Source organism: Panthera pardus, unplaced genomic scaffold (assembly GCF_024362965.1).
Source record: "Panthera pardus isolate Hobbes unplaced genomic scaffold, ASM2436296v1 HiC_scaffold_27, whole genome shotgun sequence".
NCBI lineage: Eukaryota > Metazoa > Chordata > Mammalia > Carnivora > Felidae > Panthera > Panthera pardus.
In genome coordinates this window covers 20,735,348-20,762,846 of record NW_026526843.1, presented here as the reverse complement: position 1 = coordinate 20,762,846, position 27,499 = coordinate 20,735,348, and the positions used below count along the sequence as shown (strand labels likewise).

General features: G+C 48.5%; 1 protein-coding gene across 1 annotated transcript; it reads left to right on the top strand.

Moving 5' to 3' along the window:
- XPNPEP2 (X-prolyl aminopeptidase 2) lies at positions 1–26,559 on the top strand. The gene is made up of 21 exons (XM_019427029.2): positions 1–288; positions 2,833–2,909; positions 4,581–4,691; positions 5,823–5,886; positions 6,757–6,861; positions 7,106–7,192; positions 8,104–8,250; positions 11,200–11,301; positions 11,972–12,053; positions 12,339–12,534; positions 13,138–13,227; positions 14,496–14,605; positions 15,366–15,443; positions 16,549–16,620; positions 18,881–18,941; positions 20,151–20,220; positions 20,736–20,840; positions 21,303–21,362; positions 21,857–21,933; positions 24,426–24,515; positions 25,121–26,559. Exons 1-21 carry the CDS (start codon positions 240–242, stop codon positions 25,313–25,315), a joined length of 2,028 nt encoding a protein of 675 aa, XP_019282574.1. The 5' UTR covers positions 1–239; the 3' UTR covers positions 25,316–26,559.
- Positions 26,560–27,499: the final 940 nt, after the last annotated feature.

Below are 27,499 nucleotides of genomic sequence, written 5' to 3'. Positions count from 1 at the left end.
ACCCACCCGGATTCCCGACTCCGGTCTCCCGAGTCCAGTCCGAGTCCGGAGCCCTCAGATACAAAAGACCAGAGGGGGACTCACCATCCACCAGCTGGACGCCTCCTCCCCATCGCCAGCCCCCACCCCCTGGCTGCTCCTGTCCTCGGAAGGCCTGGAGGAAGAGGCCAGGGAAACAGCCCTGCCTTTTCCAGCCCCCCCATCCCTCCATCCACCCAGCACCGGCATCTGGAGACCCCATGGCCCAAGCTCACTGGGGCTGCTGCCCCTGGCTTGTCGTCCTCTGTGGTATGTGCATCCTGGTCCTTCCCTCCCATGCTGGGAGGGCAGATCCAGCTGGAGAGCAGCTCTGGCCTCTCCCCTCTGGGTTCAGAAAGGGTTGGAGTGAGGGCTGGGACGAGGTTATCTCTTTCTCTCTTGGTCCTCCTCGCTGTCATGAGAAAGAAGAACCCCAGAGCCAGTCTTCAGGGCCCTAGAGAGTCAGGTCAAGTCTGGATTGACACCTTTCCATTTCCACCTGTTAAAGAAAAGATGATTCTGGCACTTGTTAAAAGAGTATGGGAGACTTCATTCAAAATTATTGCAATAAGGGAGGAAGATCAGGCTCAACTCTGAATACAGCAAAGATGGCTGAGGACTTAACAGCCAATGAACAGAGTGAGGGGGCAGTGGATGGAAAATTACTAAGAGGAGACATCAAGGGTAGGGGAGTTCTTGCTAAGCCAGCTTCATAGGATTCTTACTGAACGCAGGCCAGGGTGAACAGATATCAAGGGTGAAGGCTGAGGAATTTGATCAGATAGCAAAGGTGATCAGATATTCAATCTCTAAATTGACTTAGCAAGATTCTTATTGAGGACTGGGTGACACAGGCCCACCAAGGACCAGATGGACATGGAAAGCAAAAGTCAAATTCCAGTGAAGAAGAGGCTCTGAAGAGCATAACTAAAGTTTGGTCTTTGTCACTCCCATGGTGCCCTGTTTGTCCTCTTTGGTTACAACTAGATGCCCAGCTCAATGTCCTCCACACCCATTCCACCCCCAGCCTTAGGGAGGCCTCGTTGCCTTTGCTCTCAATCAGCAGGACCCTGCTCATTCAGTTGGCACCCACTTCCTGAGCACCTCCCCAATGTTAGGCCCTGTGTCAGGGAACACAAGCCTGACCTTGGGAGCCACAGCTTTGGCCTTAGAGAACAACAATCTGGTTGTTGAGACAGACATAGTCTGGCTGAGTCTTGCTTCTTATGTTAGCATCCTAGCATCACCATTTTGCCAAATATTCCCTACAGAAATGGGGGTTCATTTTCTTAGATCAACAATATGGGTTGCACCTTCCCCTTGAGTTTATGAGACCAACATAGCCATGCAGGACATTTATAGTGTTAGATGCCAGCCACGCTCCTATCTGTAACTCAAGCCGCTCAGAAGGTAAAAGTATAGTGTCTCCCCACACCCAGGCCCTCATTACCCTCTGGAGAGATCCATCCTAAAAGTGGGGGCTGGAGGGAAGGACTATCAGAGGCCATTGGACTCTCAGGGCTAGACGACCCAGAGCCTGTGGGACTTAGCCCAGTGTCTGGCATTGAGTAGGTACTTAGGAAATGTTTGCTCAGTCAATACTGGGTGACTCCTTGGGTCACACCAAATTTGGGACCCAAATTGGAAACTAAGTCTCCATATACTCTGTCCTTTCTGTGGCACCACCCTTCCTATGGTTTACTTTTTGTACTCAGATGACCCCAGTTCAAATCCCTGCTCTACCACTGACTCACTGTGGCAAAACTTGGGCAAGTTACCAAACCTATTTGGGCCTGAGCTTCATCATCTATAGAAAATAGACAGTAATATCCACCTCACAAGCTTATTGCAAGTATATAATGAGATACTATAAATTACTGAGCTTGGGATTTTCTCTCTCTCCCTCTGCCCTTCTTCCCCACTCAAGCACTCTCTCTCTCTCTTTCACTGAAAAAAAAAAAGATTCTTTCTCTCCCTCTCCCTCTCCCCCCTTCCCATCTCTCTCTCTCTTTCTCTCCCAAAAAAATGAGCCTGAAACGAGAGCCAGATATTTGGGTTGTAAGAAATGGTACAAATAGGCCTTGAATTTAAGTAAACTCAATATAGGGGCACCTGGGTAGCTCAGTCATTGAAACATCTGACTCTTGATACCGGCTCAGGTCATGATCTCGAAGTAGTACAATTGAGCCCCGAGTTAGGCTCTGGACTGAGCACAGACTCTGCTTGGGATTCTCTCTCTTCCTCTTTCTCTCTGCCCCTCCCCTGCTCATGTGCACAAATGTGCGGGTGCTTTCTCTCTCTCTCTCTCTCTCTCTCTCTCTCTCTCTCTCTCTCAAAATAAATAAACATTTAAAAAAGAATGCTAAGGAAACCCAATATATATATAACTAAATGTATAGAAGGGTAAAATGAAGGTGGGTTGATTATTTAACGAGATCCTCTAGAGAATTTCAAAGAAAATTTGATTACAAAATTTTAATTTACATACAACTTTTCTAGTTTGGTAAACCCTGAAAAGTCCCAATTAGATTAGAAGGGAAAAGTTGATTTAATGAGCACTAAACCCCATGCAAAAGTGGCAATCACTTGTCAATGAAACAGGTTTCTTTGATTATGACCCAGGGTGCATTCAATTCAGCCTAATTTCCTATGAAATGTGATTATTTTTATCCTAAGGTAGAGTTGGACAGCATTGCTTTTTCAAAGGATGGAGGCCCAGTGGGGACAGGGAGCAGGATTGGGGAAACATGTCCCTGTGCTCTCTAGGAGCTAACTGGTCTCCAAGTGACCCTGGATTTTTCTCCTGGTTTCTAGCTTTGGGTGCCTGGGGCCACCCAAAATCAGTGGACCTGACGGCAGAGGACGTGAGAAACTGTTTAATCAGCCCTCCGGTAAGGCCCCGCCTCAGCCCCGCCCCACAGCTCCCATCTTCTCCCCATCCCCCATTGGCTCAGTTGCTAGCCTTTGCCTCTACCCACCTTTCTCCTGACTTCCGGACTCTGGGGCCACAGTTTCTGATTAATATCCCTCAGGTCGGGCAGCACATTCTCAGGTGTCTGACAGGCACACCCCATCCTTCCCTCCCATCCATTCCCACATCAAGTTATCTACTTCCGTCTGGGTTTGGGCAGCCCCACTAGAGGGAAGGAGGAGGGGCAGCAAGGAGGGTGAAGGGCTTTAGCTAGCCTTGGCTGACGCTGGGCAGAGGCAAGGAGGAGGATGGGAGGAAAGAAAACAAAAATTCTAAAGTTACAGTGCAAAGGGAGGCACAGAAGGGAGGAGGGATGAAGACAGAGCTAGAAAGGACAATGGAAGGGCGAGAGGGAGGCCTAGGGTGTGACTACAGGAGAAGGCATAGCATATTGGAGCTGAAAGGTCTCAGCTTCCTAGCTGGAGACCAGAAGATTCTTTCCACAAGAGTAGGGCAAAAGAGCTTCTTCAGGCAGGGGGAGGCACAGGCGAAAGCTGGTGGCCTGCCAACAGTTCACTAAGCATCAGGGCCAATGGGGTACATCTGCTTGCAATGTCAAGTTTATGAGACCACTGGGGAAGTCAGGTGGGTGGGCAAACCATGTTACTTTTATATTAAAACAGACATGGATATATCATTAAGTAGAAGGCAAACAAAACAAAAAACCCACACTTTTTATTTTATTTTTTAAGTTTATTTATTTCGAGAGTGAGAGAGAGAGCGAGCAAGCACACACCCATGCAGGGGAGGGACAAAGAGAGAGGGAGAGAGAGAGAATCCCAAGCAGGCTCTGCACTGTCAGCACAGAGCCCGATGCAGGGCTGGATCTCACAAACCTGGGCCGAAATCAAGAGTCAGCTGTTCAGTGGACTAAGCCACCCAGGCGCCCCTACCACACTATTTTAAAGATAAAACAGCTTTTAAAGAAATGGCTTAGAGGGGATCTTTCTGGACAATATCCCAAACTTCTGGGGGTACTCATTCACTCTCCTCTGCCATTTGGGACTAGTAGGTGGAAACTTGAAAAAGTCCCCAAGGTAGGGTTGCCTGGTGAAATACAGGATGCTCAGTTACATCTGAATTTCAAATAATGAATAATGTCTTAGTATAAGTATGCCCCAAATAGTGTGTGGGACATACTTATACTGAAACATTATACGTTTCTTATCTGAATTTCACATGTAACTGGATGGGCATCCTGTATTTTTATTTGCTAAATTTGCAATTCTGCTGCCAAGGTATCCAAAGAAAGACTGTCCTTCTAGCCTGGCCCAGTGCCAGGGCTCAGATCCCTGCACCCATGCCCCCATCTGAGACTCAGATCCCATTATTGTCACAAGGAGTTTCTCTCCAAGTTCTTCAACACCTACATCTCCTCTCAGCCCAGGCATCTTATTCTAGACTCACCCGTAATGTCAGCTGCCACCCCTTTCCTCTGCAGGCTGGTCCAGCCTGGCCACACCCAGTACCTGCCTAAGGCGGGGGGGGGGGGGGGCCTGGTGACTCCTCTGGATGCTGGGGCTCAAGCATAATTTTCTCTAAGCAATGTGTGTCTCTATGTGTGTCTTGGTGTCTTCCTGTCACATGTCAGTACCTTCCAGTTACTGTGGTCAATACCACAGCACAGCTCACAGCCCTCCGCCAGCAGATGCACATCCAGAATCTTTTTGCCTACATCATCCCTGAAACGGATGCCCACATGGTAAGGGACAGCTCATCCCCCACCCGTGCCCTCTGCTATCCTGGGTCAACCACCAATGAGAACAGGGTACAAGCGAGAGGCTGCTAAGGTTCAGAAGATGAAGGCAGAGAAAGGATTCAAAAGGCAAGGGAAGGAAGTACAAGGCTTGGACATGTGAGTTTTAGGGCAGCTGAGAGAGTCTATTCCTTTACATAGGAGAGAAGCCATCACCAAATCTCCTTGCCTCCAGGCAATGAGACTATAAACAAGTTCAGAATCAATTTTGATCAGTTCCTAAATGGCAGATCCAGAATGAATGTCTAGGGCACTCCAGCCCTAGGAGGTTAGAGCGTGGGCTAGGAATCAGACCGGAAGAATTCTAAGTTCCCTTCCAGCCCAGCCTTTTCCATAACCTGATGGATGGAGCATTGGAATGATCCAGAGTCCCGGACTACATTAGTTTGGGGTGTAGGCTGGGGGAGGGGAGCAGACAGGAAAGAAGATGGTCTGAACAAGAACTGCTTTTCCCAAAGCAGCACCCCTGCCAACCCATCCCACCCTTTCCCCACCACCGGCTCTGCCTCCATCCCATCCACCTTTTGAGCACTAGCCTGTTTGGAAGAGAAGGCATTTTCAGTGTTAATAAGATTCCTTGAACTGGTTTTCCCATCTTGGGTAAGTATCTCAACTTCTCTGAGCCTCTGAAAAATGGAAATAATGAGATCTGTCTCAAAGGATTATGATGACCAAAAGACAATTAAGTTTAAAGCCCTCTGAAGAAGTTATTTATGGTGTACTCAGTGTACCATACTAGACAGGGGAGGGTGTGGTGACAGCTAGAGGGGAGAAACCAGAAGAACCAAAAGACATGATCCCAGACAGCACAGAATTTTCATTCTGACCAGGGAGACAAGAACAGGCCAGTTCTGGACTATGGGATTGAGACTCCAAGAGACACAGTTGTCCAAAGGAAGGGAAGATCTTGAGATCTGGGGGAGTGACAGAGGACTTCCAGGAAGAGGTGCCCAGTGTGCCTGGGCTTGTAGGACTTGTTGAATCTGACCAGACAGAAAGAACTGGGAAGTGGTTGGGGGCGTTCCATGGGGTCTGACTCCATGAAGAAGGCTAACAATGGTGTTGTTGATTTCCTAGAGTGAGTACATCGGCACACGTGACAAGAGGCGTGCGTGGATGACAGGCTTCACAGGGTCTGCAGGTGACAGCCATTACCCTGCCCTTATTGCTTCTGTTGGTAGACCCAGAGGTAGTCACAGACGCTCTAATATGGCCAGTTCTCAGAAGCCAGGACCCCAAGACCTAATGTTCAGTGGTCCTGTCTCCCCTCTACCTTTCAGAAAAGGGTCGCCAGGGTATACATCTCATAACCCACCAGTCGCACTTCTCATGAGGCAGAAGGCAGGACAGCTGCCACTTCCACATCTAGCCACTAGGGGCCCGCTGATTCCCTTCATACATGGCTCACCTGGGGACAGTTTTACTTAGTGGGTCCTTCTGGAACATCACCTCACATGGCCAAATGAGTCGCAAACAAAAAAGTACTTTATGGGATCCCAGTTTCTGAAGGGGCCCCCCACTCTGATCCTGGCCCCCTGAATGAAATCCATGCTTCCCTTGCTGATCCTTAAACATTCCTCCCCTAAGCTTCAAGCTTCCTTGCCTTACTCATCTTTGCCAAAGATACTGGGTTTGGCTTCTCTGCCTGTCCTCAGCTAAGCCCCTGGCTTAGTGTCCCTATCAGCCACTGAGTCTTGATACTAACTACCACACCATCTTTCCTGAGAGCACCTACATGCAGCATTGACTCTTTTGGAAGGCCAGAAGCAGACACCACTTGTCCCTCCTTAGGTGAGGCTCTCAACACAGAGCAGAGATGCCTGACCCAAGCTGGCTTCCCCTGACGCTCTCCTTAATGTCTCCTGCCTCACTTCCTTGTAATGGAGGAGGGAAGTTCTTTCCGGAGACCCCTTGTGACATTCTCGGAGCCAGTACCATATTGCCCATGCACTAACTAAGGCCACCATCTTCACCTTCACCCTCAACTCCAAATTTCTCTGTTCTGCCTCAGGAACTGCAGTGGTGACCATGGGGAAAGCAGGTCTCTGGACCGACAGTCGCTACTGGACCCAGGCTGAGCGGCAGATGGACTGCAACTGGGAACTACATAAAGAAGGTAAAAAGGTCGCATGGATTTGTCCCCCAAGCTCTGAAATCTAGACTAGGTTCAAGAAAGTACAGGTAAGAGGATGCATGAAAGGCCTCTATGGGAAACTTGGGAAATCTGAAGCCATCCCTCACCTTTGAAGCTGACATCAAGGAGGACAGACCTGGCAGGATTGTCACAGACAGAAGCCTGACTGGAGAGCCTGAGACTGTCCCTGGAGGTGACTTTCCATTCTTTCCTGTCTTCCTCTTAGTTGATACAGCTTCCATAGTCATCTGGCTCCTCACTGAGGTTCCTGCTGGAAAGCGTGTGGGTTTCGACCCCTTTCTCTTCTCCATTGGTATGTTTTTCCCTCATTCCTGCATTTGTCCACAGCAACAAGGGTGACTCAGCCCCTCTGGGATGTAAAGACGCATACCTTCGTAGAAGGAGGAATAGGATGACTCTAAAGACAGAGTGTCTCAAGTTATAGTTGCAGAATATTTTGCAACAAAGATTTACTCATGGACTGTGTAATGTAAATATATTTAAAAGAATGAATGCAGATTTTTTTTTAAGTCATGAGTACAGAGACCCAACCTAGAAGATCCAGGGAGTCATTAAGATCTAACAGACATAATATATATCTAGCAGACAAATAGGCCAGGATGTTCTAGAACCCAGAACCATCCTCTGTGCTCTGGAGCTGTACCAATTATGGCACTAGAATCACTTGGGAGCACTCTTCTGAAAGGCAGCTTGGAAGGGTCAAAGAAGTGAGCTTCTGCGCAAAGAAGCATATTCCCCTCCCCCCAGGATCATAGGTCCCTGAGCTCTGGGACCCCAGCCAGCTGGCCAAGGGTGGGGTCTTCACAAATATGTACCAAAAGGTTCCCCCTTCAGAACTGGCTTCTTTGCCAGCCTTTCCAATGGTGTGAGCATCACCATTCTTTGGACTGTGGCACTGAAGCTCAGTTACTATGGAAAGTACTGAGAAGAGGGCCCCATAGCCATTGGTGCTTAAAAAGATAAACCTAGCCAGTTGGCTGTGGGCAGGGTTGGGGTGGGCCCAGGGCAATTAGGCTTTGAAAGCAGAACAAGGAGGCTGAGAGGACATGCTCCAAGAGAACCAGACTGCTTGGACCTGCTCTGAGCAGCTGGGCTTCAGCAGTGGAGTGGGGGGCAGAGCAGATAAAGACTAACTGCCTGAGTCACAGTTTTCCCTGAGGTGCTAACAGGCAGGGGACAAGTGACTGCTTCCTTTCTCTGCAGGTTCCTGGGAGAGTTATAACATGGCCCTCATGAACTCTAACATAAAACTGGTGTCCATCACACCCAACCTTGTGGACCAGGCATGGGGGTCAGAGAAGCCTCTGGTTCTGAGCCAGCCCATTTATGTCCTGCAGGAGGCATTCACAGGTGATTCTATAAGCCCCTTCTCCTTCCCAACTTGAAGCAACACAGGTCCCCACTGCTGCTCCTTTGGGTGAAAATTTTGTCCTAGGAATTACCAGAGCAATGGTTCTTGAACCTTTGTGTGCACCTGAATTGCCTGGGATGATTATTTAAAAAACAGATGTCATCTCAAAGAATCTGAATCAAAAGGTCCTCAGACCATATTTAGAAAACACTGGAATAAATAGTGTTAGGACTTGAAGACAGAGGGAGCAGGAAGGGGATTTGAAGACAGAACAGCAAGTGAGGAAACAAGGGAATCAGAGCAAGATGGGGAAAAAAAGAACCCCACCCCTTTGAAGAGAGAAAAAAACATGATATGAGTTGCTTGTGCGGTAGTGGAAACTGGTTTATATTGATTCATTCAAACCTTGACTTCTGGGCCTCCTGTAATAAGATGTCTGGGGTCAGGTGGGCCGGGCTAACAAAGGAAGTATGTAACTAAGTTCAGGGTCAATCCATGATACAACTTAAGGTTCAAGTTTTGGCCGGACCACAAAGGAAAGTTGACTGATCCCCCAAATTCTAACATCAATAGTTTTCATCTTGACCTCATTGATACCATCTAAATACATCATAAAAGAACAGCATGCTCTAGATTTTGTTAAGTAGCAACTAAAATCCTGACCATGACCAGGCTATTGATTATGAATCACTGTCTTGGACACCACCACCCTCTACCTCCCCAGGAATTCTGAACAAGCCAATGGACTTGGATTCCTAGCAATATTGGGCAATCTGAGAGGCCCCTTTCCACACACAGGTCCGTGCACATTTCTTGCTTGAAAAGGAGTCAAAAGAGCAGGAGGAAAATTTCAAAATAGCAAGGATGATGAAACAAGCTAAAACTGCCCAATTTTCTTTATCTGTTCTGGTATAATTTGCAGAATCATTCTGCATCTCACAAAAGCTTTTAAAGAAACTTGCTATCCAGGACTGTACCATCATAAATAATACTCATTCCATTCAGATAAAGAAGAGAGCAGTTATGTCTGGAAGGGGAGGGGATAAAAGGGGGAACCCTTCCAAGGGACTGAGGGAGAGTTCACATGGGTTTTAAAGTCACTTCCCACAAGTGACAGGATGCTGAGGCTTTGTAGGCTGCTCGTCTTCAAGGAAAAGCCATCCAGAGCCAGAACTAGGCCTGGCAGCCCAAGAACAGAGTTCTTGAGTCACAAAGCTTACAGAGACAAGAGAGACTTTCTCTCCAGCAACTGATAAGCTTTAAAGGGGGCAAAGGAAAAGAACGGGAAAAGTTAATTATTCCAAGATACCTGTATGCATCAGACAATTTAAAGTTGCCTGCATTTGTTGTCACAAAAATGTATCACATTCATGAACCTGGACAAGATAATTCTAAGGGAAAGGAGCCAGAGTAGGCCCCATAGTGTATGGTTCCATTTGTATGAAATATCCAATATAGCCAAATCCATAGAGGCAGAAAGCTGATTAATGTTTTCTAGGAGCTGAGGGGAGAAGAGAATAGGGAATGACTGCCTAATGACTACAGGGTTTTCTTTCATGATGATAAAAATGTTCTGGAATTAGTTCTGGAATTAGACAGTGGTGGTTGCATAATCTTATGAATGTTCTTAAAGCCACTGAATTGTGCACTTTAAAATAGTTAAAATGATACATTTTTTGGTATGTGTATTTTACCACAATAAAATAAAACAATCATTAAAGAGTGTCATACCCAAAGCTTTGGTTCTTGTTGGATAGTTTTGCCTGTTTGCATAAAGTTTTTTTAAATGGCATTAAGTTGCTTATGTTAATCTCTGAGCCCAGCTAGGACCCTTAATGTTTATGACCTTCTGTCAGCAAAATATGAGCTGTGCCTCAGAACAGACCCTTCATGTGCATTACAGAGACTAGGGATAAAAGATGAAAACTAAAGTCCTAGAACCAGGACACAAGCATCCTAGAAAGGACAGCTCTGTGGCACAGAGTTTAAGGACAAGTCTGGGGACTGACAGTGTTAGCAAGATAGTCCAGTGTCCATATAGATTAGGAGGGTGGGCCATGTAGTCAAAAAGACCTGGATTGAAATCTCTGCTCCACCCCTCCACCCCTTGCTACCTATGAAATCTTAGACAAGTCACTTTACCTCCCTGAAGACTCAACATCATTATCTGTAAATGGGTCAGATAAGAATTAAAACAATGTTCAAGGACCTGTGTCTTATTAGGCACCAGGTTACTTCAGAGTAGAGGCTCGATCATGACCCAGCCTTGTCCCTTTGCCCTTCAGCCAAGGCTGCTCTCTTGATCTCTGTTCTGCATGCTTATTTATGGATCAGAAGGTTACACCAGACTTACTATACATCAAGACACCATTCTATGTGCATTACCAATATTAATTCATTTGATGCCCAAAATAACGCTATTGATGTCAATACTGCTATGATAATCCATCCTCATTTTACAAATATGCAAAATAAGACACAGAAGCGTTAAGTGATTTGTCCAAGATCACACAACTAGTAATGGCAGGGCCAGAACTTGAACCCAGTCAGCCCAGAGAGTCCATGTCCTTAATAATTACAGAAGTGAGAGTTTGTTTGAAGACAGTGTTCTATTGCTTTTAAAGAAATGGGAAGGGGTGCCTGGGTGGCTTAGTTGGTTAAACATCTGACTTCACCTCAGGTCATGATCTCACGGTTCGTGAGTTTGAACCCCACATTGAACTCTCTGCTGTCAGTGCAGAGCCTGCTTTGGATCCTCTGTGTCCCTCTCCTTCTACCCCTCTGCTGCGCTGCCACGTGCTCCCTCTCTCTCAAAAATAAATAAATATTACAAAAATTTTTTAAAAAGAAAGAAACAGAAAGCGATTGCCCTGAGGGAGCCCTCTCAGGAACAGAGTGCCAAAGGGAAAGTATGTTGCTTATGCTTTCTTTGGCTCCTTTGCTTCAAGGGAACACCTGGCAGAAGAAAGTATCTGACATCCGCAGCCAGATGCAAAAGCATCCCAAGGCACCAACTGCTGTCCTTCTGTCAGCGCTTGATGAGACGGCCTGTGAGTGTGGACTCATGGACACGGGTGGGCGCCTCGGTCCCCCCAAACCCCAAGCCTCTTGGACCTGCAACCCAGAACTCCTCCCCCAGTCACCCTATCACCACGGGTTCTGAGAGCTCCATGGCCATGGTCTGTGGGAACTAAGAAGGCTAGGGGGCAGGAGATCATGTCTGCTTAATAAGAAAACCAGGAAGCCCAGAGCACGCTGTAGGCAGCCCACAGGCCATCAGAGGAAGGGGCTGAGCACAACAGCAAAGGCTGTCCCATGAAGGGAAAGGGGCCCAGCTAACACCTGCCATCAGCCTGGCCAGCAACCCAAAAGCATTCAGACTCCTAGCTTTCGCACCTGGTGGAGCCCTATTCTGTCCCAGTGTGGCATAGGGCTTCTTACCTGACCCTGGCTCTGGACTTCAGATATTCTGGGAACCCACTGGAACTGTGCTGGTTGCTGGCGGGGCATCTTCATTTTTCTGGGAGAAAGGGGGGTCCATTGTTCTTATCAGCACCTCAAAGCCCCCCTCCCCACCAAACTGAGAAACTTTCAGAGGCAAATGTTCAGGCACACTGCCGGGACTCTTTGGGGCCCAAAGCAAATGGTGAGGCAAAGGTGTGCAAGTCCTTGCCTTGGGCAGACCAGCCTCAAAGAGACCCCATCAATTCTCTTCCCCAGGGCTCTTCAACCTTCGTGGCAGTGACATCCCTTATAACCCCTTCTTCTACTCCTACACACTGCTCACAGACTCCTCTATCAGGTATGGCTTTTCCTTGGCTTGCTCTCCAGGACTTCCTCCAACTCCCACCCCTTGCTGCTCTACCACTTACACGGCCCTGGTACACGGCCTTCCCAGGAACCTGCTGCCTGCCCCCACAGGATCCTCTAGGAAGCCTGCAGTGGGCTTTTCCTGACCCCTTGACCTCTGTTCCCACCTACTCCAAATATGGTTTGCTTGGTTCTTTGCTGGAGTTCCTCTGACCTCCAGGAAGTGAATCAACCTTAGAGACCCTCAGGACCCTCCTCATCTTCCGTTCCCACCTAGGTTATTTGTAAACAGGAGTTGCTTAAACTCTGAGACCCTGAAGTACCTCAACTCCAGCTGCACGGGCTCCATGTGTGTGCAAGTCGAAGATTACAGCCAAGTCCGTCACAACATCCAGGCCTACGCCTCAGGAAACGTGAAGATCTGGATCGGGACCAGCTATACTACATATGGGCTCTATGAAGTGATACCCACGGTAGGTTTGCCAGGCCCCAGCCTAGGCCAGGCATCGTGCCTGCCCCTGCTCCAGCCCTGATAAGTTTCAACCTAAAGTGGGGCCACAGCCCCTTGGCCATTCAGGCAGTTGGTCAGTCCCCTTCTAGGCCTTTCCTAGGATGGAAAAAGAGGGAGCAGATGTCTGTCCACAGAGAGCTCAGAGGTTGTCAAGGAGACTAGAGAGGGAACAGCCTAGTAGACCAGAGGCTATGAAGTCACCAAACCTGAGACTGGGTCTTGGTTCTGCCCTGAACTGGCTGTGCAATGACCTTGGACAAGTGACTTAGCCAGTCCGAACCTCTGTTTCCTTACCTGTAAAATAAGAGTCCTGACCTCAGAGGACTTTATCTGAAGAGATTTAGAGGAGATGGTCCATGTAAAGCCCGGTGCCTGGCACACAGCAGGCACTCAATAAATGGTAGCTGTTATGACATGATACATGCAGGAAACTCACATTGCTAGATTAGCCCATTGACCACGTTGCTTGATTAGCCCAGGAAAGCTGGGCTTTCCTGCCAGTACTTTTCAAACCCCACTGTGCCCTGGAGATGGCCCCATACCTCTTCCTCTCTGCCCATGACAGGAGAAACTCATAGAAGACACCTACTCCCCAGTGATGGTGACCAAGGCGGTGAAAAATAGCAAGGAACAGGCCCTCCTCAGGGCCAGCCACGTAAGTCGCAGGAAGACTAGCCTTTTGGAAACTCCTGATTTGATGAATCAGAAAGGAGCCTGAAGAAGCTTAAGGAAACAGAGAAGTAGACACCAAACTCCTGGGCACCTACCTGGGCTTCATCCCCTCATGCCCAACCTGGTACAGTGGTTTAGGGCATGGGCCCTAGAGCTAGAGTGTCTGAATTCAAATCCCAACTCCTCTACCTACCTCCTAGCTGGGTGACTTTGGGCAAGTTGCTTCAGCTCTCTGGGCCTCAGTTACCTCATCTGTAAAATGAATACCATAACAGTAGTCTACACTATAGGGTTGTTGTGAGGATTAAATAGATAAATATATATGCTATACAATATATGATATGTATAAAATATATAAGTAACTTATAATTAACATACTAATTATAATATACAAGTAATATAAAATATAATATATAATCATGTATACATATGTGTACATATATACATTTATATGCATAGACTATGTGTATATATATGAATATAAATATATACTTATATAAATAAATATATGTAAATATAATATAGGAGTATATAAATACATAATTGTATACATATTATATGCATATATAAACATAATTAATAATTATGCAAATGTAATTATATTGAATAATTATATATGTGTGTATATATATATGTGTCTTTATATATATATATATATATATATATATATATATATATTGCTTTGATCACTGCCTGGCACATTCCAAGTGTTAAGTAAGTGTTAGCTGGCCTGATTTCCTCACCCTGGCAAGAGGATAGCTTGCTCTTTTGGATATTCCTGTTCAAATTAGAAGAAACGCCGCATTTTACAAAACTTTCTTATAGATCATTTTAAACGTATACAAAAGTAGAGAAAACAGCATAATGATCCCCACGCACCACCTCTCTGCTCCAGCCCTCTTCAGCTCCTGGCATTTGGTCTACAACTCCAGGTTCATTGCCTACGCCCCCACCCTCCACTGCTGGCTGGTTTTAAAGCAAATCCCAGCTATCATACAGTGTCTCCTGTTAACACCCTAGTATCTCTAAAAGAAAACACTTAGGAAGTGTCGCTAAAAGATAAGAACTCTTTTTAAAACATAACCACACTGTAATCACATATAAACTTTAAGAATCCCTTAAGATCATCAAATAGTCAGTGAAACCCTCGAGTTTTCAAAGCTCAGCTCCCCAGCAGCCGCCTGATCCCCTTGATCCCAGAGCCCTGGCTGCGATCCTGCTGCAGCCCTCTCCTCTGCTTGCCCGCTGCAGGTGCGGGACGCCGTGGCTGTGATCCGCTACTTGGTGTGGCTGGAGAAGAACGTGCCCAAAGGCACGGTGGATGAGTTCTCCGGGGCAGAGCTGCTCAACAAGTTCCGAGGGTGAAGAACCACTGCTGATATTTTGACCATTTTTAAGGGTGGGGGTGGGGGCAGGGAGGGGCACCTGGTCTCCTTACTTCAGCGGGAAGACCCTCTTTGTATTTGGGGGACCTCTCTGGAACAAGGAGTAGCAGGTTTTGGCGGCGGGTTGGGGGGGGGGGGGTCGGGGAGCTGGGCAGGGCGGGTTGGATGACAGTGCCTGGAATCGCTGGAAGCGGGACACCTTGAAGGGCCACAACCCATCAGTGCCCCCTGGTGTCTGCTTCAGGCACAGACCCTGTTTCCCTGGGGGAGGCTGGCTCAGGACAGGTATGGCTCCTGGGCCGCTTGAAAGTATCAAGTTGGGGAGTGAAGTTCCCTGAGGGCACGCATGGCCCAGGCCATAAGCATACTGTAGGTTTGAGGTGCAGGATGCTGCTGTGGGGCTGGGGAAGCTTTCAGACACAAGAAACTAGGTTTCTTCACTCTCACTTTACCATAAACTCACTTTGGGACAATGGGCCTTGGTTTCCGCATCTGTAAAATGGGGGAGGAGGGGGGCAAATTGGTGTCTACAACCCCTCCTTCTCTGACCTTGAATGCTCTATAACTGACAGACTGGAGCCTGGGAAGATGGCACCAGGAGGTGGGGCTGGGAGAGCCAAATGGAGTCTGGCTGAGGTAGAGGCAGCCATAACCTTCATTTGCCCTGATTAGATATGCTGGGTCCAGCCTAGACCCTGAGCCCATCCACTGACCATTCCTGCCATGTACTTTCCAGAAAGGAACAGTTCTCCTCTGGACCCAGTTTCGAAACCATCTCTGCTAGTGGCCTGAATGCTGCCTTGGCCCACTACAGGTACAGGAGAAGGAATTTTCTAGGGCCCTGTAGGGACGGGATCCTGGGGTATATGCAGGGGCTGGGGGTGTGAAGGAAGGAATGCTCTGGGGCCCAGGCCCACATTTAAGGTTTGAGACCCTTTAGCACTGTGGAGGCTACGATGGGCAGTGGAGCTCAGTCAGGGATTGGGAGTCTTCTTGGAATTAAAAGGCCTGAGCAGTTTTCCCCACAAAAGGCTGAGACTTTGTGAACACACAGGGCTGAGGGATCTGGAAAGGAGGCGGGGCTGCTGCTGGATGTTTTTCCTTGGCTTCCTGCGAGTTGTTTATATTAGCTAATTCTTAAAGCTCTCGAGTACATGAGGAGAAAGCCCTGTTCACCCAGCCTGAACCAACTAAGGAGGGCCCAGAGGTGGGCTAACCAGATGTTTGGCTCCATAGAAAACAAACACCTGCAGGCCAGCCTGATAGAATTTGGGGGCCCAAACCCACCAGAATGCCTCAGCCTGGCATGGGCACAGCAGGAAGAGATCAGATGTCCTCCATGGGCCAGCCTGGCCTCTCCCAGAATTCTCTCCCCCAAAGTCTCCCAAGCCCACAGCTGCCTTGGCCCAGCCCCTTCTCCCCTCTAGAGAGTAGCAGGGTAGGAATTCCTTGGCCCTACCAACTCTTGCTCTCTAGCCCCACCCTCGAGGACTCTCCCTTCATATTCCCTGGCTTCTCAGCGGTCACAGAAAGAAAGAGAGCACTAGACTGAGCATCTGGGTCCAGGCCGAGCTCCTCCCCAGCTTTACTGCACAGCCTCCTGCAAGCCTCTTGGCTTCTGTGGGCCTGTTTCTCCCTTATGTAGAAGGAGACGACTGCACTGGTTTGCTCTCTGAGGCTCTCCAGGCTCCTGCATTCTGGGTTCCTTCTTCTCTCTCTTCCCAGGGACCAAGGCCTTGCTTGGTGAGGTATAGGACAAGCAGGTGTGTACTGAGTACATTAGCAGCATCACCTGAGTACTCTTCCAGGGCCCTTTGGGAAATAAGGGGTGAGGGGGTTCCTCTGCTTCCACTCGGGACCTCCACCCTGCCCAGTGTAGGGTTAGGCTACTCCCTTCTCAGTGGCTCTCCCCTTCCTAGTCCGACCAAGGAGCTGCACCGCAAGCTATCCTCAGATGAGATGTACCTGCTGGATTCTGGGGGGCAATACTGGTATGTACTCCCCACCCTGCCCTGCCCGAATATCTCAACACAGACATCCTGGGCTGCCTAAGAGCTGGCCGAAGCTTTCCCTTCCTGGGTGTGGATCCTTTGTATGAAAAAAGAGAGCCCTGGATTGAATGACCCTGAGCATTGTTCCCATGTTCATACTTGGGGATCCTTGCACGATGGGAAACACAGAAGCCAAGTCATTGGGGCTGCCCGTGCAGCACCTCTGGGAGAATCAGAAACATCTCTCCTTGCTCAAGTGAAGTGTTTTTTTTTTTTAATTTTTTAAATCTTTATTTATTTTTGAGAGAGAGAGATGGAGTGCAAGCGGGGGAGGAACAGAGAGAGAGGGAGACACAGAATCCAAAGCAGGCTCCAGGCTCTGAGCTGTCAGCACAGAGCCTGACGCGGGGCTTGAACTCATGAACCGTGAGATCATGACCTGAGCCGAAGTTGGATGCTCAACTGACTGAGCCACCCAGGCGCCCCAAGTGAAGAGTTTTTTAAGCCTGCATATTATTACACAGTCTGAACAGCCATGCTTAGCAGCCCTGCCTGGCTGCACAAACACTGTACTCACATTCTCACCTACTCACGCACACACCAGCAGCATGCATCCTCCCTCAGCCCCTTCTCCCCACCCTGCACAGATGCAGTGACCATGTCAGGTTGGGGGTGGCGGCCAGATCAGGCCTCCGCAAGCAGCAGGTGAGGAGAGAAGCACCCTCAGAGGGTGCCCAGAGCACAGCTGAAACAGGGCACACCTATCAGCATGGGTATGTCTGTGAATAGATATGTGTGAGTGACCATGTGTAGGGTTATGTAGGAGGGCACTCTCCCCCCCCCACCCCTGCCGCCTCTAAGACTCCACAATCTGTGCATCCACCTGTGTGCTCTCATTGAAATTAGTATATAACCACGGAGTGACTGGTACCCCCTTAGATGTGTTACCTTTGTACAGTACACAATCTGAACACACAGACATGTCAGCCATGCAGAATAGGCTAACTAACCCCAGTTTTTCCTAATTTGTGACCAATCATTCACACAGGAGTTGAGATGAGATGAGTCAGTAGATTTTTCCCTTCTTATCTAGGAAGCAAGTGGATTGTAGAAAAGCTTGGGCAGGGTTGGCGGGGGGCCAGGGGTGGGCAGGAAGGGGTATGCTGAACTGATGGAAGAGCGAGGAGTAGTTTCAGTTTCCCATTCTCTATCCTGTGGTAATGGTGCATGTGCCAGTGACAAAGGCTCTTCGCTTGCTTTTAGTGCAGCTCTGGGAGCTAACCCGAGAGCTCAGCCTAGCAGGCTTCGCTCATCACATTGTGCTCATCATAGTCTGGCGTTGTGCTACTGTGTACTTGAAATGGCCAATGTGCAAAGAGGAAGTGAATTTGACGGGCGTTGCTGGATTGGGGCATGCTCAGAGAGGGTGAGGCCGGGGAACTGGTCACCTCACTTCCTCTTCTCCTCTTCTGAAGAAGTCTGCCACGCCCTGTGACCTGCTCCCAAGGAGGAATCCCCAGGGCCCTGGGATTCTCTCCCCTCCCCCTTCCTAGTGGTGACCACAGGGACCATCTGGGGGAACAGCTGCTGCTGTGGTTGGGAGTCAGACTTTTTGGCTTCTGGCTTCAGTTTCCTGGGACTCTGAGCAAACCCTTGTGTGAGATCCATATTTACAAGGAGAGATCTATGTAGAGAGTCAATGCTTGCTCGAGGCCTGGCTTCACTGAGGCTCAGAAAGGGGGATGCCTCATGGCCTCAATTGCCTCATCTGGGAAATGAGGATAATGAAGCCCCCTCTGCTACCCTTCCCAGGGAGCTGCAAAAGTGTTCTAGAAATGGTAAATAACTATGTGAATGTGTAAGAGTATGATGATCTCTCTGAAACTCAGTTTCTCCACCTGTAAAAATGGGACAGTCCCCTTCCTCCTGCCTCCCCGAAAGCCTGGTAGAAAATTTGCTTGTAAAGCTAGGCTGACCCAAGAAACTCAGATTTGTAAAATAGCCAAAATAGGTGGGATGGGGGTGGAGTATGTATGTGGGAGATCAGAAATGTCAGACAACATAGTGATTTTGAACTTCATAGCTTTCAGAGTCCCTTTATGCACAGAAGCTGAAGATGAGAAATTGACAATGGCATCTATGTTCTTCCTTTACCCCTAACCCACCTCACCACCACCCCACTCTTACCACTCAAACCCCAATGGGAAACACACGGGAAGCACATAGCCAAGCTGTATATGCTGACTGTCCTTCTCCACAGGGATGGAACCACAGACATCACCAGAACAGTCCACTGGGGCACCCCCTCTGCTTTTCAAAAGGTAAGAATTGGACCCAGAATACCCCTACCCACCTTTACCCAACGGACACCCAAGCAATCACTCCAGCAAGAACCCTCCATTTTACGGAGGCTAAAGCTGAGGCCCAGAGAGGTTAAGTAGTTTGCCCAAGGTCACACAGCAAGTTAGTACCAGAAAACCCAGTGCTCCTGGCTACTTCCCCAGAGATATTTCAGGCCACCAACAGGGCCTCAGCTGAAGCTTATCATCATCCCATTTCAGTGACTCAGTGAACAAATATTTATTCAGTGCTGTCTGTGTGCCTAGCCCCGTGCTCTGTAGAAAAGAGGAAAAAAACATTCCAGGCAGAGAGAAATTGCACGAGAAGTCTCAGAGGCAGAGGTGGAAAGGAGCTGAAGGTTTTCAGAAAGCAGTGAGGGCTGGCCCACATGGAGAAGAGGCTCTATGTACACGGAGGGGAGGGTGCTCTAGGTGGCGAGGGAACAGGGGGCCACATTCATGCTTTCAGCAAGTCGACCGTGGCTTGAACGTGGTGCTGGAAATACAGAACAAACAAGAGCTGGCCAGGCCTCAAAGAGCTCAAGTTTAGTGGGTTGAGTCCAATGCCCCGGGCTGTCGTGCGCAAGATGACAAACCTGTGTGCTTGCGTGCCCACGTGCATGTGCACGTGTGTGATGAGAGGACTTACCACATTGCCACAAGGAGTGAACAGGAGAAGAGGTTGCTGTCAGCCCACCTCCCTCCCTTTATCCGCAAGGTAAACATCCCAACCGAGCAAGGCTGACCTGCCAGATTATGAGGCCCCAACCCAAACCTGAGGCCTGAAGGAAACTCAGGGATGATCATAATAGTAATAAGGGCGCTGATCTGTATTTGAACATTTACTGTTTGAAGCACCTCATGTGCATAAGTGGACCTACTCTTCCTAACAGCCTTACGAGCTGGTACTATGATCATTCCATTACAAATGAGGAAATTGAGGGACAGTGTGGTGAAAGTAGCTTGCCCAAGGTCTCAGAGTTTGTGAGTGGCTACGTCAGGACTCTAGCCCAGGGGGTTTGCCTCCCAACCCCGTACTGTCAGGCCTCAGCCCACCGCCATCTATAAGCGTCCCTGTGGACCAGTTAAAGAGAACCACATGGACCAAGCTCCAGCTTTCAACAGGTCCCCCTCGGAAACTCCCAGGATCCTCCCCTTACTCACCACGTTACCTCTCCCTCTCCCCATCAGGAGGCATACACCCGTGTGTTGATCGGAAATATCGATCTGTCCAGACTCGTCTTTCCTGCTAATACATCAGGTGGGTTTTGGAAACCAGGCTGGACCCAGAGCCTCAGGCCCTGATTTCTCTGGACCCAGACTGCCACCCTAGAAGGCTAGTGTGGCAGGGATTATATCACCATCCCATCCATTGTATAGATGCAAAAATCCAGCCCAGAGAGTGAAAGCAGGTTGCCCAAGGTCACACAGAAGATTACTGGGAGAGCCAAGCCTTGAACCCAGGCCTCCTGACTCCTAATCTAATACTGCAGCTCAGTGGGGTAGGGGAGGCTACTGTGGGCTGTAGCAGTCATGGGAGGACTCCTAGAGGAAGTGGGTGTCTTGATGGATGGGGAGAAATTATAGTAGAGTCATCAGTCTAGGTAACGTAGGTACAATGTAGGATGTGCTGTAAACAATGCATGCTAACCTGCCTCTCAGGAGCCACTCTCCACAGGTACCATCTTGGTAGTTGACTCTGGGACAAGAGAGCAGGAAGGGGCCAAGCAGACAGTTAGGGTCCAGCTGACTGACTGGGGGCTATCTCTCTTCCAGGGCGAATGATGGAGGTGTTTGCCCGCAGAGCCTTATGGGATGTTGGGCTCAATTATGGTCACGGGACAGGCCATGGCATTGGCAACTTCCTTTGTGTGCATGAGTGTAAGTGTCTCTTCGGCACTTCCCTGGGCTCCCCCCCCCCCACTTCTTGTGAAGGAAATAGAACATAGGTATGTTCTATGGAACATGAAATGTTCTATGGAAATGACCGAGACCCACAGAGATGCAGTGACCCACCCAGGGTTAACCAGCTGGTGGGAGGTGATGCTCCACAGGGTAAGTGAGAAATCTTGACACCTGGCCATTCCTGCTGCCTGCTTGGCATCTGAGAGGGCCTCAGAGAGAGGAGTGGCAGGTCAAGGCCTAGCGGCTGGCTGGCATAGATGCCAAAGTAATAAAAAACAGAGCCAATGTGGTCTCTGTGCCAGCCCCAGGTAGACAAAGATGTGGTGGACAAGTGCTGCTGGAGAAAGCCCAGTTTCCCCAGTTGGTCCCCAGAGCCTGCTAGTTTCTGAGCTGGAGAGTATGAGAGGGTTGATGCTCTGCCTACATCTCCTTTTCCAGGGCCAGTGGGATTCCAGTACAACAACCTCCCCATGGCTAAGGGCATGTTCACCTCCATCGGTATGGCTCTCAAGCTCTTCCACCCCCTCCCCCGCCCAAGACTAGCCCAGGACTATAGTTGAGGGAGTGCCAGCCTTCAGGGAGCATGCCAGGCACAGACCCACTGGGATCCACCACTCCCAGCGCCAAGTGGATTGTCATACCCCAATCCTAAATCCCTTCAGCTCATACCCTCATTTTGCCCTTGGGAGTCAGTTCCTGACTGTACATCCAAACACTGGAGACTCAATCAAAGGTGGGGAAACAGGACAGTAGCACACAAGGAGATGGGGGTGCCTCCAGGATCCAAGTGAGCTCTTAAGTCTTCTCTGCTTGGCTACAAGGCCTGGCAGGTTGCCTCTGCATGGTCAGTGAGCATCTACCCAGTGGTGGGTCTGCCTGAGCCAAGAGACAGCCAGACAGCTGGGCACTCCAGCCACTCCTCAATTTGGACAGGAAACACAGGCTTGGGTCCTCCTCCTGCTTAATACCACAAGCATCTCTGTGTCTTCTAGAACCTGGTTACTATCAGGATGGAGAATTCGGGATCCGTCTTGAAGATGTGGCCCTTGTGGTAGAAGCAAAGACCAAGGTAAAATGCTGCTGAAGCGGCCTAGAGCTGTGAACGGCACAGCAGTGACTTTGGGCTGCATGGGGTATAAGGAAGGTCAAAGGAGAAGGGCATTAAATAGGCAGGCATGAATTCATTTGAAGTTTTCCTGGGCTCTAGAAAAATTCCATAACTCAGAGTTTCTCAAACCTGTTTGCACAATAGAATATCCGCATCATCAGAAGAGCTTTTTGTTTTTAATGCCAGTGCCCAGGTCCCACTCTAGACCAAATGAATCTGTGTCCCTGCCCTAAATCATTGGTCCTCAATGCACATAATAATGGCCAGGGGAGTTTGTTCGACATGAAGATTCCCTATAATAGCAGCCAACAGGATAAAATTCTTACGTATAAACTTAAAAAGACTTATATGGAGAAAATCTCTACTGAGGGACATAAAAAAGATTGAAGTAAATGGTGCTCTCTGGAAAGGAGCCTCAGTATTATGGAGATGTCATTTCTCCCTAAATTAATCTATAAATTCAAGACAACCACAATTCCAATGCTAACTGGATGCTTTTGTGACTTCACGAAATGATAGTAAAATTTGTAAAAATAAACGTGCAAAAATAGCTAAGTAGATAGGAAAATTCTGAGAAAGGAGAGCAATAAAGGAAACTAGCCTTTTAAGATATTAGCACAGACTCTGAAGCTACTGTAACTAAAACAGTATGGCACTAAAGATGAGAGAGACAGATGTAACAATGAAACAGAATAGTCAGTCCAGAAATATGTCCTCTAATTTCTACAAAGTGAGAATTTAATTTATAATAAAGCTGGCATTTCAAAACAATAAAGACCAGAGACATTTTATAAATGGGCAGGGGGGACAAATGGCTAATTTGGGGGTTTATTAAAGTGAAGAACCTTACTCTTACACCCAAATAAAATTCTGAATTGATCTCAAGATTTAAAGGTAAAACCATAAAAGATCTGGAAGAAAATCTATATAAATTCATTTATAATCCCAGGGTGGAAGTGGGCCTTTCTATGCAAGACCTGGAAGCCGTGAAGGAAATTGATCAATTAAATTTAAAACTGTCTGTATGGAAACAAGACCATAAACAAAGTCAAAAGATGTATGACAAACAAAGCACGTATAGCAAAGAAAGGATGCATTTCCTTCTTTCACCATGAGCTTTTTACAAACCAGTAAGACAAAAATAGGGAAAACAGGGGGGAAAAAAAGCAAAGGACATGAAGAGGCAACTCACTAAGATCAACACAAATGCTCCATAAATGTGAAAAGATGCTCAACTTTATTCTTAAAGAAATACAAATCAAAACAACAATAGAATACCATGTTCCACCTGTGTGATTGGCCAAAGTGAGAGATTTTGGTGATACCCAGTACTGTTGAACGTATGAGGAAACGGGCCCTCTCACACTGCTGGAGGAAATACAAACTGATACAATCTTTCTGGAGAACAGCTTCACAATATCTATCAAAACATCTATTTGAAATGCCTATCCCTTTTGTCTCAGCAATACCTCTGCCAAATATGTATCTTCTGGATATAGTCCCAAAAGGTCACCAAACTGTTTTATACATTGATTCTGATTGTAGTACTTGTACTATGGTCATAGTGAAAAAGAAGTGGAAACAGATTAAATATCCATCACTGATTACATAAATCATCATCTGCATACTATGGACCCTTACGCAGCCCTCAAAAGAGACTGAGGTAGATATCTTTGTGCTAATATGCAGTGCTCTCCTATGTTCCCTTTTAAGAGGGTGGTGAGCAGGTGCAGAAAAGCAGGTGGGATCCATTTTGTGTGGATTAAAATACATACATACACACATACACACATATAAACCTACGTACTGTATATGTCTTAAATGTTTTCAGGAAGGAAACCAGGCAGGGAGGAGACTTTCAATTTTTATTGTGTATTCTTTTGTAGTTTGAACTTTCTAAGCACAAGCAAGCGAAGGATCTCTGGGAAATGGGAATTATAGACTCTTTATTCTTCTTTATATTTATCTCTATAGGTAGGTCCATTGATAGATACAAAGAGATGTAGGTAGATAGAAATATATAGAGATATAGATTACATGGATAGATATAAAAACCTAATAACTTATCTTAAAATTACTTAAATGTAGTTTCCCAACCCTGTGCTAGAGATTCTCACTCCAGTGGTCTGGGGAGGTGGGGGTGGACCCTGGAATCTACATATTTAACAAGCCCCCTCAGTGCTATAGATGCACACACTTTGAGAAATACAGACCTAAGTCTAAATTTTAGGAATCTAGATGGAAGGACCAAAGGCGAGGTGTTAAGTGATAGACTGGGGTTTGGGGAGGGTCAAGGGGACTGTAGGATGTTCAGGCCTATCTTGAATCTCAAGCTTGACAAGTGTCAGTTCCCTGTGCCCATGGCTTGAGTGAAGCATTCCCTCCCTCCCTTCAGCCTACCACCTTCTCCTCACTCATTCTCCTGCTTTCCCACCTTCCCTGTGGCATCCCAGTACCCCGGGTCCTACCTGACCTTTGAAGTGGTATCCTTGGTGCCCTATGACCGGAACCTCATTGATGTCAGCCTGCTGTCTCCTGAGCAGGTAAGTGATCCTCAGCACTTTGATCTTTCAGCCCATGAACCACTGACTGATTTCTTCCCAACCCTGGGCCTCTCTTGCCTCTTCTCCCTCTACCCCAAGACCCTCTGCCACTTCCCCTCACCTGGGAGGGTCCACGCGGTTGGCATTTATAAGCACATCCTGAGGCATCCATCCCCTACTCACCAGAGACCCCAAAGCTTCTAGAACTCTTTGGTCAGACCAACCTACCCAACCCCCAGTAGTGAACTCCTGGGGAGTCTCTGCCACCTCAAGTCCTAGCATAAGCCTCAGTCCCTTCTTCTGTAAAATGGGGATAATTATGCTTGCCTTACTTTCATTCCTGAGCCACTCCCATCTGCCACCCACCCCATGAAAGTCACTATGACACTAAACAGCCACTGTGGTGAACTGCCTCTAAAAAGGCCCAGAAAATGCCTGTGGCCTGAGGATGGCTAGGGACCTGTGAGGTACATAAGGGCTGAGGTGGGCAGCTGCAGTACCACAGCAGGGGGCTGGATGGCACCGAGGTCTCACCTTTTGGTGAAAAGGTCTCACCTTTTGACAGCCTGGCCTGGGGAGGTCCTAACCCCTCCTTCCCTTTGCAGCTCCAGTACCTGAACCACTATTACCAGACCATCCGAGAGAAGGTGGGCCCGGAGCTCCAGCAGCGGCAGCTGCTGGAGGAGTTTGAGTGGCTGCAGCAGCACACGGAGCCCCTGTCAGCAAAGGCCCCACACACTGCCCCCTTGGCCTCTCTGTTGGCAGTCTCCTCTCTGGCCATCCTCGGCTGCAGAGTCTAGAGGCTCAGACTCCCTGGCCAACCCTCTAGCTCAGCTCCCCTCACCCTGTACCACCCACGCCCCAAGAGCCCTTGCCAGCCCCTTGCCTGAAAACCACTGCCCTCAGCCTCCTTCTCCAGGACGAAGTTCCACAGACACAGAGCTTCTTGGCCCCAGGCAGGCCCCCTCTGGGCTTGTGTACCTCACCCTGGGCTCCCAACCCTAGCCCTGGGATAAGAGAGCCAGCTAGTCCCTTTCCTCCTGTAAGCCCAGTAGGCCTAACCTATCTACAACTTGGCAGAGCCTCTTATCACTGCCTCCCCCCCCTCCCAGCAAAAGACCACTATAAGTCAGTACCCTAACCCCCGGGGGGTCCATGGCCCTGGGAGAGCCCTACCCTATTGCCACCCTTTGGATATAGCCAGAGTTGTTCCCGCCCTCACTGGCTCCTGACTTGCTGGTCTTTCCACACCCTTGAAGCTGCCTCTGACCACTCCAACCTATCCCTGGCCCGCCAGTGCCCTCTTGGCGGCAGTGCACAGGCTGAAGGAACCAGGGGGGCCTCCAGGTTCCCTGCTGTGCCTGTAGATAGAGAGTAAAAGAAGGTGGCTGAGTGTTCTGGTTACACACTGCAACCAGGAAAGCTAGCCAGAAAAGGGGCACGTACACCAGCCTGCCCCACATGCGAGCCCATCACTTCTAAACTCTGGGTGGGTTCCGTGCCATTTGCCAGGATAGGGAGTTAAGCCATAAGACTTTGGCCACCGGGTAGGAGGGCATGTGGGGAACATTCTGGAATATGACCTTACTCAAAGTTGGGAACAACCTGAGCAGCAGTGCTCAGTCACTATCCCAGACTTCCCAGCACATGGGTAGCCCTTTTCACTTTCCAAAATCCAGCCACGGTGACAATGCTGTTAAATCCCCCAGCATCCTTGGATGGTCTTTAACCTGTGTGGGCTGGTTTAACATGTGTGAGTCTGGTTTCCCCATTTTACAGATAGGAAAACTGAGCTCCAGACAGGTGGGACCTCTCCAAGGGCACACATTGTTTGGCTAGGACATGGTGGGGCCAGAATGCAGTGACAGTCCAGCTGTTTTGCCCCCTGGCACCGTGGAAAATCCCTGAACATACCTCCAAGTTCCCTGAGCCCGCTGTTGGGGGCAGGGCAGAAGGGAGGGAGGCAGAGTTTTCTTTGGTCAGCCCTGCCGTTAGCCACCTGGGCTCACATCCTGCTTGATGCTTAAAACAGCATGGCAACGAAGCCTGCCTCTGGGTTTTGCATTGTGTCTTCTGTGTTGCTGGGGACTGCTGTTACCTGTGGCTTTTGTGGTGGGAGGGGAAGGGGAGGGGGTGAGGTTGGGGGTAGGGACGTGAGGCTCGCAGAAGCTCGGTCGGGGAGCACATGTGCTTGAGAATGTGCGTGTGAGCATGCGTGCGGGTACGTGTGTGAACATTCACATATTTGCGTGCATGTCACGCCCAGCCAACCGCCTCCTGTGCTAAAGGTCAGATAGCCTTTAGGAGCAGACGGTAGGGAGCCCCATGCTGTGAGACTTGTCAAATGTAGTCCAGGAAAGTTGGAAGCAGCACCCTTGCTCAGCAGAGCACTGTCAAGGGAAGGAGAGAACCAAGTTTCCAGGGCCGAGTGCTGGGTAAAGGCACCAGGCAGAGTGCCCCCGCCTATGACCACCAGGCCTAGTTTGCTAACTGTGACAGTTACCACCACTGATGCTTGCATCCAAAGACCCCAAGTCTGAGCCATCCTCACTGAGAGCCTACACCCAACAATGGGCCTCTATTTGCTGAGTCATTTACTCTCTCACCTGGTCACCCCACAAAGACAGCTTACTAATAATAAAATTAAAGTGGTCACTGCCATCGTCATCCTGACCATCATCAGTACTACCAGGCACTGAGTGTTTAGTATGTATGAGGCACTGTGCTTTATATGCACTTTAAAAATTGTTTTATTTTATTGTGGTAAGAACAGTAAGCATGAGATATACCCTCTTAATAAAATTTCAAGTGTACAATACATTATTGCATTTTCCCACTTAATCTCCACAACCTTCAGGAAGGTACTTTTATTATTCCCATTTTTCAAGTGAAGGAAATGAATGAGGCTTATAGAGATGAACCAACTTGCTCAAGGTCACTCCTCAAGGAAATGAAACAAGCAGGATTCAAACCAGTCAGATGAC

Coding starts and splice junctions, on each gene's coding strand:
- XPNPEP2 (XM_019427029.2), top strand. CDS start 240: ATGGCCCAAGCTCACTGGGGCTGCTGCCCCTGGCTTGTCGTCCTCTGT. Junction 8,251..11,199: donor CCTGCAGGAGGCATTCACAG/GTGATTCTATAA, acceptor CTTTGCTTCAAG/GGAACACCTGGCAGAAGAAA. Junction 18,942..20,150: donor CCCCCTCTGCTTTTCAAAAG/GTAAGAATTGGA, acceptor TCTCCCCATCAG/GAGGCATACACCCGTGTGTT.